Source organism: Cibotium barometz, chromosome 57 (genome assembly GCF_041138505.1).
Source record: "Cibotium barometz isolate CiBa-2024 chromosome 57, ASM4113850v1, whole genome shotgun sequence".
NCBI lineage: Eukaryota > Viridiplantae > Streptophyta > Polypodiopsida > Cyatheales > Cibotiaceae > Cibotium > Cibotium barometz.
In genome coordinates, this window is record NC_141102.1 from 29,422,265 (window position 1) to 29,435,051 (window position 12,787).

The 12,787-nt window shown below is 46.4% G+C and overlaps 1 protein-coding gene across 1 annotated transcript in view; it reads right to left on the minus strand.

Moving 5' to 3' along the window:
• The window catches only part of POK (Vps52 / Sac2 family), a 64,543-nt gene extending 52,355 nt beyond the window's left edge, over positions 1 to 12,188 (minus strand). The window contains exons 1-4 of the mRNA XM_086791666.1: positions 11,822 to 12,188; positions 11,043 to 11,137; positions 10,153 to 10,210; positions 9,961 to 10,056 (exon numbers count right to left, since the gene is read on the minus strand). Coding sequence (XP_086647792.1) covers positions 9,961 to 10,056; positions 10,153 to 10,210; positions 11,043 to 11,137; positions 11,822 to 12,058 — 486 coding nt within the window. The 5' untranslated portion in view covers positions 12,059 to 12,188. The remainder of the gene's footprint in view (positions 1 to 9,960; positions 10,057 to 10,152; positions 10,211 to 11,042; positions 11,138 to 11,821) is intronic.
• Between the last annotated feature and the right edge of the window lie 599 nt (positions 12,189 to 12,787).

Sequence of the window (12,787 nt, forward strand, 5' to 3'; positions counted from 1 at the left end):
GGAGAACATGCAGAAGGAGTCGGCCAACTTCTCCCATGCATCCGGTGAACTTCAGTCTTGCGATGGATGGCTGTAGAAACTTGCCAACAGGCTGAAAACCAGCCGACCAGCCCTCATGCACTCCTGAAAAGCATGCGCCCCCCTCCAATCTGGAGTTTTGTCAATAATAGAGGCTTCCCCACTGAAAATAGCCCACACGTGTGCTTTTTTGGTCCAGCAAGGGGCGCCCTGAAGGGAGTCCAAATAATGTCCAGTGCCAAAATAAGTCCTGCTCAATGTGTACTCACTTATAAGTTGTCCGGTCACTTATAAGTGAGTGTGAACCTGCATCCATAATTATTAACATGTGAACTCATAAAGCTGTAAATTGAGTTTTTGGGAATACTTACCACCTGCAAAACACATGTAGACCACCTGTCAATCCCAAACAGGTGTGCACATACACGTCCACAGGGTGCCCAGGCGTCCCCGGCCCCATGGACAACACAGGCAGAAATCTCAAGCATTGTCCAAGCAAACAAGACAAGTCATCAAAAGATAAAATCAAAGTCATGCACACACAAGTGCAATTATATTGGAAGAAACACCCATCTACTCACTTGTATCCGATAACATGTCCAAGGCTCATGATCCTGCCGGAACATAGATACACAAGATCTCCAAGATAGCTAGTCCCAGAGACTTTCATCATGTCAGGCTCCATGGCCATACATGTACACCATGTCATACCCCACAAGCCACACATGTACTATCATGTCAGGCTACACCAGCCATACATGTACTGTCATGTCAGGGTCCATATGCCACACAGACACACCATGTCAGGCTACACCAGCCATACATGTATGTCATGTCAGGCTCCACATGCCACACATGAACAGTAGAAAAATAGAAGCTGTAAGGAATTTTGTGACATATCCTGTGCAAGGGCTTCCTTGACGGAAGTGGGCTCTTTGTCCCACATGATACGAGACATCAAAGCATAGTTTACCTGTAAAAGCTCCGCTGAATGACTTTTATCACGGACTCTGTGCGATCTTCGAGGTCGGTCCTCTATGGTCCATTCGGAGGGAAGCTTCGTGACACCTGACTCCCGAAGGATGTCCACTAACCACCTGGGTACTCGAACAAAACACGGAGCCTCCTGCTGCTGCTGCTGCTGCAGGGGCTCACCTCCAGCTGCAGGTTCAACCTCCTAAACTGACTGAGGTTGTCCAGCTGGAACAATAGACTAGGAATCATCATCAGAATCCTCTGGGTCTCCAAGAAGTGGCGGCTCATCAACAGTGGAAACCGGAACATGCTCATCAAAGACCACATCCCTGCTGACAACAACCTCGTTCCTCTCAAGATCATATAACCTGTATCCCTTGGAAAGAGAGTTATATCCCGCAAAGATAAGCTTTTGGGACTTTGAGTCGAGCTTCCCCCTCTGCTTCTTCGGAATGTGAACATACGCATCGCTCCCAAACACACGGAAATGGGAGACATCAAGTTTCCTGCCAAAATATGCCTCAAAGGGAGTCATATTCGGTACTGAAGTCGTCGGAGACCGGTTGAGGATATGGACAGTCGTAGCCACAACCTCTCCCCAAAGTGGACGAGGAAGATCACGATGCTCCAGCATCGTCCTCGCCATCTCCACCACAATCCTGTTCTTTCATTCTACTACTCCATTCTCTGACGGCGAACCTGTATTGGCCAGCTCCCTCTTGATGCCATGTTCCGCACAAAATCTCACGAAAGCATTAGAAGAAAATTCACCTCCTTTGTTAGCCCAAAGAGTCTTCACCTGCAGGCTAGACTCTTTCTCCACCATTACATGCCACTCCTTGGACCAAGCAAAAGCTTGGTCTGTCACGACTGTGACTTAATTACCCTTAAATACTCTTAATCATTGAAAGAACACCAGTGAAGAGTCACACCTTGTCACATGGGTCATCATCAGAGAACACGTCTCTTCAAAGGGACACATCTATTGATTAAAGGACACACCTCTACGTCCAAAAGACATAACTATTCATTCAAGAGTCACACCCGTTCGTCAAGGATATGCCTCTTCATTTGTACCTCTTCGGGCCCTATTTAACAAGGCCTTGTGTCTCAATGCAAACAACTCAGCTTTCCGCTCTCTAATTATCTTAAGTTCTTGTATTCAATTTTAATCATGTCTTAATAGACTAGGAAGTCCTCACAGTGGTATCTGAGCAAACAAGGTCCAACCTGTAGTATGCCCACATCCAAAAAACCCTAACCCTAACCCTAAAAATCAAAAACCCTAAATCAACAAATTAACCTTAGAATTAGGAATATCAAGAGTTGTATGGAAGAACAGGAGAGAATGCCCCATTTAATTTTGTCCAATTTTGCTTGATTAAGCATTTTTTCCCCAATTTCTCTCAAACAAAAAAAAAATGGTGGGAAGCGGAGACTCACACCAAGGTTCCATCCAAATGCTTGAAGGCCACCCTGCACTCTATTGGAGGTCTTGATAGCACTCCCTTCGAGCTCAATCCTTCCACGCAAGGGGCGCCACCCATTCGTTTTCTAAAAGCCACAACCTTTCATGTTTTTTTTTCTTTTATTTTTTATGTGATGTTTCACAATACACAAAGGTTCACCTAGCCTTATGAGTTAAGGCTTAACCCACGTGGCTTTACCCAACAACCTAAGCAACCGGCGGCCAACACATCAACGGCAGCCCGACCTGTGTAAAGACGCCCACAGCAACAACCAGCGCAACGCACAAGAAAGAAATAAAAAGAAGGAAGACGCCCACGACAGCGACCAGCGCTAACTCACCCCCCCAAAAAAAAAAAAACATAAGAGAGAACCCACGGCCAGCAACCAGCGCATTTTTTTTTTTAACAATTCTGTTCGCTCTAGCTCGGTTCATGGTCCTTCATTTGCTGATCATCATGGCCTCTGCAATTCTCAATGGCACTACTCTCCACACAGTTCTCAGGTGTGTCACATGGTCCTTCTGTGAAAGGAAATAGACCCATGTGAATTTGGATCAATCATCAAGCAGCATAAAATACAAAGAACCTCCCAAGGATGCTGTCTACATAGGTCCACACAAGTCACTGTGTACCAACCCCAATGGTTTCGAAGCCCACCTGGAAGCCTGCTTTGGAAAAGATTCCCTGTGCTACTTACCACATATGCAAGAACTGCAGCGTCCTTGCCTGCTACCAACATCTGGCAAGCCAACCACCATCTGGTCCCGGAAAGCTCACCATAGCGCATCCACATTTAAGTGGCCAAACCGAAAGTGCCACAAGTCACCAACCTGAGAACCTGTCAAAGAGGAGAGTGCGGAGAGTTTGTATATATCATTCTCCACGCCGCTTTCCCAAACAACCTGGCCAGTCTCGCGGTCCCGTACAGCAACAGAATGCTCCTCAAACTCCACCCGGAAGACAGTCTTGCATACCTCATGCACTGACAATAGATGAAAACCAAGTGCTAGGACGTAAAGAACACGAGAGGAATGCTTCCCCCCTCTGCCATCGGGAATGATCTCCATCCAGCCCTCACTGAGTATCGGAATTGTGGAATTGTCGCCAATGAAAATGTGACCTGACTGCCGTTTCAGATCCAGAAAGAAGTCACAGGAAGGAGTCATGTGCCTAGAAGCACCACTGTCGAGAATCCATTCCCGAGTATCCTTTGCGGTGAAGCCAACTGCCTCTCCTCGCTCGAAGAAGATGAAGCATCCGTGTCCATCATCTCTAAGTGCACAAGACTGGAGTCTTTGCAGCTGAAGCTGAAGAATCAGCACTCTTCCCAATCCGCTTGGGACACTTCCTCCAAACTGTAACCTGAAGTAGATCTCCTCGTGTCTGGATCTCCTCCCCAATCTGAGTCACTCCAACCTTGGAGTCTGACTCCATCCCCTCATGTGTAAAAGAGTCCTAGATCCTTCGTACTCTGCAGATACCGCAAGATCCGCAATCCTGCGTACCAATGAGATTTCAATGGCGTCTGCATAAAAGAGCTCTACAGTCCCACGGAGAAGCTCAAGTCCAATCTAGTGTTCAGCAACCAGATCAATGAACCAACCAACTTCCTATACTGCGAGGCATCAACTCGCTCACAAGGATCATTAACAGTTAACTTTGTTTTTGGGTCCATCGGCAAAGTAATAGGCTTGCAGTTCTCCATCCCAAAGGCCTCAAGCAACTCATGAAAATACTGCTGCTGAGAGAGAAAAAAACCCCTCTGGGTATGCCAGATCTCCAATCCCAAAAAGAAGTGGAGTAAGCCTAGGTCGGTCATCTCAAACTCCTTTGACAAGGCAGCCTTCGTCACGCCAATGTGCTCCACATGACCGCCGGTGAGAATAAGATCATCCACATAAAGGATGATAATCGTAACCATGCCGCGTTCCCGAAAGAGATACAGGTTGGGATCTGCAACCAATCTCTGAAAACCAATACGAACAAAGAAGGAATCAATCTTCTGATTCCAAGCCCTCGGAGCCTGCTTAAGACCATACAAGGCCTTACGTAACCTATAAATGATCCCTTCAGATCCTGGAACAACAAAGCCTGGAGGCTGCTCAACATACACCTCCTCTTGCAGGTTATCATTAAGGAACGCAGATTTTACATCCATTTGATACACTGGCCACCTCTGAGAAGAAGCAAGGGCAAGAACGGTCCGAATCGTGGTGCAAAGGTATCCTCGTGGTCGATGCCTAGCCGCTGAGCATAACCTTTAGCCACAAGTCTGGCTTTGTGTTTGTCCACCGACCCATCTGACGCATATTTGGTCTTAAAGACCCATTTGACACCAATGACTGACCGTTTTGACGGCCTCGGTACCTTCAACCAATTGGTTTCTAGATAACTCATAGAGTGTGTCGTAGGGTAGGTGATCATAGCGATAGTGCGATGTTTTGTTCTTCTCGATGGCATCAAGTTCCACCTGCATGGCTTTCCTCCAAGTATCTTGTGACAGGGCTTCCTTAACGGAAGTGGGCTCCTTGTCCCGCATAATACGAGACATCAAAGCATAGTTTACTTGAAGAAGCTCCGCTGTATTGCTTTTGTCGCGGACTCTGTGCGATCTAAGAGGGCCGTCCTCTGTGGTCCACTCGGAGGGTAGCTCCGTGACACCTGACTCCCGAAGGGTGTCCAACAACCAGCTGGGTACTCGAACACATCGTGGAGCCTCCTGCCGTTGCAGGGGCTCTACTCCAGCTGCGGGCTCAACCTCCGGTACTGATTGAGGTTGATCAACTGGAACAATGGTCTGGAAATCATCATCAGACTCTTCTAGATCTCCAAGAAGTGGCGGCTCCTCGACAGTGGATACTGGAACATGCTCATCAAAGACCACATCCCGGCTGACAACAATCTCATTCCTCTCTGGATCATACAATCTGTATCCCTTTGAAAGAGAATTATACCCCACAAATATAAGCTTGCGGGATTTGGAGTCAAGCTTCCCCCTCTGCTTCTTCGGAATATGTACATACGCATCACTCCCAAAAACACGGAAGTGCGAGACATTGGGTTCCTGCCAAAGTATGCCTCAAACGGAGTCATATTAGGTACTGAAGTCGTTGGAGACCGGTTGAGGGTATGGACAACCGTTGCCACAGCCTCTCTCCCCAAAGTGGACGAGGAAGACCACGATGCTCCAGCATGGTCCTCGCCATCTCCACCCCACAGTCCTGTTTTTGCGTTCTACAACTCCATTCTCAAAAGGCGATCCTGTATTGGTCAGTTCCCTCTTGATGCCATGATCTGCACAAAATCTGAGAAATACATTCGAGGAGAATTCGCCCCCTTTGTCAGCCCTGAGAGTCTTTACTTGCAATCCAGACTCTTTTTCGCCCATCACGTGCCAATCCTTGAACCGTGCAAAAGCTTGGTCCTTCTGTGAAAGAAAGTAGACCCATGTGAATCTGGTACAGTCATCAACAAGCAGCATAAAATAGAGAGATCCTCCCAATGATGGTGTCTGCTGAGGTCCACACAAGTCAGTGTGAATCAACTCCAATGGTTTTGAAGCCCGCCTGGAAGCCTGCTTTTCGGAAAGGATTCTCTGTGCTGCTTACCACGTATACAAGGACTGCAACATCCTTGCCTGCTGCCAACATCCGGCAAGCCAACCACCATCTGGTCTCGGAAAGCTCGCCGCAGTGCATCCACATTTAAGTGGCCAAAACGAAAGTGCCACAGATCTCCGACTTGAGAACCTTTCAATGAGGAGAGTGCAGAGAGCTTGTAGATACCATCCTCCACAGCGCCTTCCCAAACAACCTGGCTAGTCTCACGGTCCCGTAGAGCAACTGAATGCTCCTCAAATTCCACCCGAAAGCCAGTCTTGCATACTTCATGCACTGACAGAAGATGAAAACCAAGAGCAGGGACGTAAAGAACACGGAAGGCATGCTTGCCCCCCTTGCCGTCAGGAATAATCTCCATCCGGCCCTCACTGTGTATCGGAATGGTGGAGTTGTCGCCAATGAAAATGCGACCTGACTGCCGTTTCAGATCCAAAAAGAAGTCACGGGAGGAAGTCATATGCCTAGAAGCACCACTGTCAAGAATCCATTCCCGGGTATCCTTCGCGGTGAAGCCAACTGCCTCCTCGCTCGAAGACGATGAAGCATTGGAGTCCATCATCTCTAAGTGCACAAATGCAGGAGTCTTTGCAGCTAAGGCTGAAGAATCAGCACTCTTCCCAGTCCGCTTAGGACACTTTCTCCAATGGTGGCCTTTCTCGCCACAATCATTGCAGGACCGCTCGGCCTTCAGTTTCTGTCGTTCTGTCAGGCTTCTTCTCAGAAGACTTCTCCGGTGAAGCCTTCCCTTTTCCCTTGTTGTTATTCCGGATTTCAACCGTTGGCCACTTAAGGCCTCCGAACCTCCGCTGTGAGGAGGATTCATGAAGCATTCCTCCTGGTCCAAGACCATGGGCACAAGCTCCTCCCAGGTAATGGTGCTGAGCCTGCCACTAGTAATCAAAGAGGAGTAGAAAGCGGAATACTGAGCAGGCAAGTAGGACAGCACAGTAATGGCCATATCTTCTGATGATATCTCCTTCCCAGCCTGGAGGACTTCCTGCTGAAGAGCCTGCAGCTTGTTAATGTGCTCCCGCATCGTCGACGACTTTGCAGAGTTCATAACCCGCATCTCCACTTCCAAGGAAATCCTCTTCATGGGTGATACTCTATTATAAAGAGAAGCCAAGTGCTGCCATATGCCTCTGGCCAACGTCATATGCTTTACGTGGTTGATTACTTGTGTGCAGTTGAGGAAGATAAATGACCGGACCCTGGCGTTGACACGATCCCACATCTGTGCCTGTGCCTCGCGGTCCTTCTTCATAGACAGTAACTTCCCTTCCTTTGCTTTCGGCCGTGGAACCCGATAACGATGAAATCAGCAAGGTCATATGACTCCAGCACAGACTCCATCATAACCTTCCAGATGCCGTAATTGTTCCCGTCCAACTGACGGTCCACTGGGAATGTGGGGAGAGTTGGGATCTTCACATGCTTCTAAGCCAGCTCTAACAAATCTGCCATCACGGGGATGTAACTAAAAAGGGTGGGTGGGTGGGAAAAAAAAACTTTAAACCTACAAGTGGCTGTCCAACAACTTAGCCCGTCTTCCTCTTGCTACTTCTCTTCCCGTACAGTCCCTAACAGTCCACCAATCAGCAACGCAACAATCCCCCTCTTGCTCAGAAAACTCCCAAGATCTTTCAAGAGCCTAGGGCTCTGATACCATGTCAAAATACGCAGCGGAGATGATAATCAAATATGAGACCACAAGAGCAAGTAGAGTGCAGAAAATAGACAGCACAAGAGAAGGAGAGAGATAGGCGTGTAACTCTTCTCTATACACAAGATCCCGCAATGAAAAGATGATACAATGATGTGGGAGCAATGGGACCATTTTATATGGCCCCATAAATGCAGTTGGCCAGTGGAGAAACACGCCGCCAGCCTCACGACTGGGTCCCTCCAGTCGGCCAACCCAAAAATCCTCCACAACCCCAACAGAAAAAGTCGGTCAGCTCCATATGCATATGAGTGCAGTCGGCCAACTTCTGTGTGATCCTGCCAACATAGGGCAGCCATCCACACTATGGAAAAATGGGGAAACAATACGAGGAGTGAGGAAAAATGAGAAAACACCTATACAGGGCGGGCACACCCACAACAGAGGCCCTGGTGTCTGATAAAGACAGGAGATGACTTCTATAACAGACAGCCAGATATGGGCCGAGAGCACCAGAGAACAGGATATGTCAACTTTGTCACACAGAGGCTAAGACAGAGGCCCACTATGGATGCAGATGCCCAGTATACTATGAGATTAGGGGGAGGTTCCACTGCCTCTTCTCAGAGATTTGGACCACTTTCCAAGATCATGGATTTCCCAAACCAGAGATGCTTGGGACTTTTCCTCTTGGAGCTTTGCAGACACAGGGAGTCCCTTTTGCGGCCTAGACCGGCGGTACCCATCAAAGGACCAATAGAGAGAGCTTTCACCGACTTCTTCCAGACCAAAGTAACAAGGGCAGATTCACCCACTACACCCGACCTTCAGACTGATGCGGGAGCTCAGCCGAGAGGAGTGATACTAAACAGAGCCATTGAGCTATGTAGAGCCCGGCGCCCTTGACCTTGTGGTCGCCGCCCACGCCCGCGTCACTACAAGAGGATCACAGCCATCGTCTCCCACCACCACACGACTTTCTCCTGCCGGCCCAGCTTTACTACATTGGGTGCCATGTTCCAACATCCTATGCGGGGTATTTTAGGGTGACATGAGAGCCGTAGACACTTTTTGTTCTGGGATCAAATCTGACATTTCAGCTCTTATTACTTTCTTTGATTTTTATTTTTAGTACCTATGATGATGTATTTCATGGACATGATGTAACCTTTTGGTCTCATAGGTCATTTTGGCCTTTTGTAGACGTTAATACAACGTATCTCAGCGGATGGATTCATACACAGACCTGGATACATGGATGTGTACATGCCTCACAGTGCCCGAGTGGTGATTGGCCAGCTCAAAGTGTCATCACACCGGCTTGAGATTGAGGCAGGTAGGGCAGCACGGATCCCCAGAGCAAAGAGGATATGCGGACTATGCCAGGAGGAGGTTGAGAGTGAGGAACATTATGTATGCAGATGCAGAGCATATAGTGTCATTAGAGAGAGATACACCACCATCTTCAGTGGACATCCCTCACTCCGCCAGATCATGGAGTCCGCAGACCAACGCAGATTTGGCCAGTTCTTGCTAGAGAGACAACGCCATATAGAGACACTGCCACGGACTCATACTACAGGGAGAGGTGGGCGATAGCTCCAGCTCACTGATTTCTTCCAGAGATCTATCCCAGTGCCTATCCTGACACAGGAGGGGGTTACACTTCAGCGCACTACAGACCTCCGAGCCGGACGAAGACCAAGAGCACCAAGCTACCAGACTCCCAGACTACATCAAAGGGAGATCACAGAGATACGGGCTCGACATCAGCACCATATCCAAGAGCGGCTAGCTCACTTACACTCACCCGGAGATCATGCTCCGAGGTATTTTTGCCTCGCCATCACCTATGTATCACATATTACACCCCCATTATGGTACTGGTTGGAGCTAGACAGATCTGCATTGCATTCTTGTATACCCTGCGCATATAGGTTGCATACTGAGCCTCTGGCAGTAGTGCTCCATCCATCACACCCCCCCCCCCACTAGCTCAATACTTTCATAGTTTATTTCATGTTCATTTTGTCCTTTTTTTTTTTGGACATCCAGAAGACATTGACACTTGTACATTGATTTGTCTCATAGGTCGAGTTCGGCCTCTAGTAGACGTTAATACAGCTCTCTCTCTCTCTCTCTCTCTCACACACACACACACGCACATATTTTATATACTGCCATGTATAATTATTTTGGCTCATCAATAGAATACCTGAATTGATTCCAGCTCTACTTGCCGTAGCTTCTCTTCTACATCTCGTGCATACTCACGAAGTTCACTGCCTTTTCCCAATATGCTTGCAACCACCTACGATACATTCATAAGCAAACACGAGCTATTCAGTAGAACTAAAACCTTACTGTGACTAATGTATCACCAAAAAAACAAAAAAAAAACACCCACCTGCTGGCTTTGAAATCTCTCCAGCTCTTCTTGCAAGCCCTCCAACAAAATTTCATCACTGTTCAGCATACAAGAGATCGATAGTCATGTGAATGGTGTATCCATAACACACAGCCAAGTTCTTGATGGCATAAGACTTTGAAACAGTTTGAATATATGCTTTACTAAACACTCTTGAATCCTGAAAACAGCTAAGATACACAAACACCTCTCTGTATCATGCTCATGTAGAAAAACTATTGTTCCAACACTACAATGATCTTCTTGAGTTGACTCAACACTCACCTGCACGTTTTACCAAGGGGGTGACGACTCATAGGAAGATTCTCCCCCTTTACCTTCTATCCTCTACCATTCCTCTATATTATTTGACCTGCGACAAAAACAAGGGCCTCTAGGCACACACTGAAGCCCTTGTTTCCCTCTGATGGCAACCTCTCGCCCCCTCTCCAACACTGTGGTCACAAGTACGACGTTTGGCACTAGTTTTGAGTTTTGGCTCTAAGAACCATGCTATTGCCAAAATCCCTTCTTGTTTAGCAGTAAGGCCAGTGCTCTTCATCATGAGAACCTGTCTGTCAAGATACAAAATGCTGTGATTTTGCAGCTCATTAAGGAAGCCCAGCCCAAACTGGATCAACCTTTGTCTCAATGGCATACCTCTCTAGATACTGGGAAGAATGGAGTTCCATCAAGTGTAAAGAGATTGGTGCTCACCCCTTGGAAAAGCATACCATGTTTCTATTCATCTTTAAATGGTGAGCATCAATTGTCTAAATTCTGAAATAGTACGGAATTTTGAAATACTAGCTATTGACTGCAACTTAAGTGATTTGGCATTTTACACATGCTTGCCGGGTGTAAATGCTACCAGCGAATGTTTAACAAACCTGCCAACATCATCTCCAAATGTAAGGTCTCCTGCTGTGACGTGTAAATCAGCTGCTCTTTGCTCTGCTTCAGTCAGCCCTCCCCTACTGTCATTCTAAAAAAATAGAGACATCCCATGCAAAGGAGATGAAGGTTATGAGGAAATTTGCTCAAGATCGGAATGAGCACAACATGAAGCTGCCTTATCAATTTAAACATCACTATTACTACGTTAGGGTAAACATGTTCGGTTAGATCAGAGTGCAACCTGCTTTGTGAGATTCCATTGATTAAATGCATCACATCATCTAAATTACATACATACACACATACATGTGTACATACATTACATGTATATTCATTCATGTATTATATAAAAACATGATAGCCGAAATGCCATGGTATTGTAATTTTACATCATACAAACATTCACAACATGCATACATGCATGCCTACACGCATGATCATATGCATACATAAATATCTATCCATTCATCATTCAATACAGACATGGACGCATGCATACGTACATACATGGAATACGTATATACATGGATGAATGCATGAATATGTATTCATCCCTTCAATAATTCAATTATTTGTAGGTGTAGATGATATAGCCACATACATGCATTCATACATACATGAATATTCATCCATTTAATCATTCAATGACTCGTAAATATAAATGGCACAGACACAATAATTGATTAAGCATTAATCTGATTAAAAATACAGGAAGGAACAATGTAGGTGCAGATCTACAGAGATTCTTAAGAGTGCAAGATGTAGGTGTTACCGAGGAAGAGAAGAGAGGTGAAGCGAAGAGACGTTCAAGGGCGGCCTGTGCGTACTCTTCAGCGGAGAGCTGCCTGCCTTCTGCTGCAGAAGCAGCAGAGGTCGCATCGCCATCTCCATCGCCATAGATAACTCTGCTGCTTCTGGCGATCTCTGCAGAGTTGACAGGGATCGGCGATGGCGTCGACGAAGAGTGAAGAGGAGGTAACCGAAAAACAGCAGGGCTTGGAGACGCCATAGCTTCTTCGATCTTGTAACATGAACACTTCTGCTCTTTGTATGGGTGCTTGTATGGGTGCAGGAAACTAAAGTTCAGGTTATTTTATTTTCTTACTATTGTACATCTTAGAATTAATGTGTCTAGCTATGGTGAATAGGGGCACACAATGAGTAATAAATAAAAACCATTACATAAGTTCGGGGTTTAGGGTTAATGAACCCTTCTGGCTTCCTCCATACCACATCAGAATCATCTAACAGTCTAATTTTTTTAAACCTTTATTATGGTTTGAACCTGATCCTTGCTTTTGCCTATATAAAAGCTACCATTGTTTTCAAAAACAGGTGCTCCATGGCTTCCTCCATACCACATCAAAATCATCTACTAACAGTCTAATTTTTTTAACCTTTATTATGGTTTGAACCTGATCCTTGCTTTTGCCTATATAAAAGCTACCATTGTTTTCAAAAACAGGTGCTCCATTAGTGCTACGGCTTAACTCACAAAACCAAAAGCAGACCCTAAGGTCTTATGATGATTTGCTACTAAAAGAAAAGTGAGTTGTCAATGATCACCATCCCTTGGTGCTACAAAAACAATATCACTGATGCCCATGTTCAATGCCACCCCCATTGTTAACCACTTTAGTTAGCATCTCCATGATCATTCGGTAAGCTGGCACAACCCAAACTTTGTAGTCCACAGGTATCTTTTTGTAAGATGGTGCTATGAATAATAAAGTGGCCT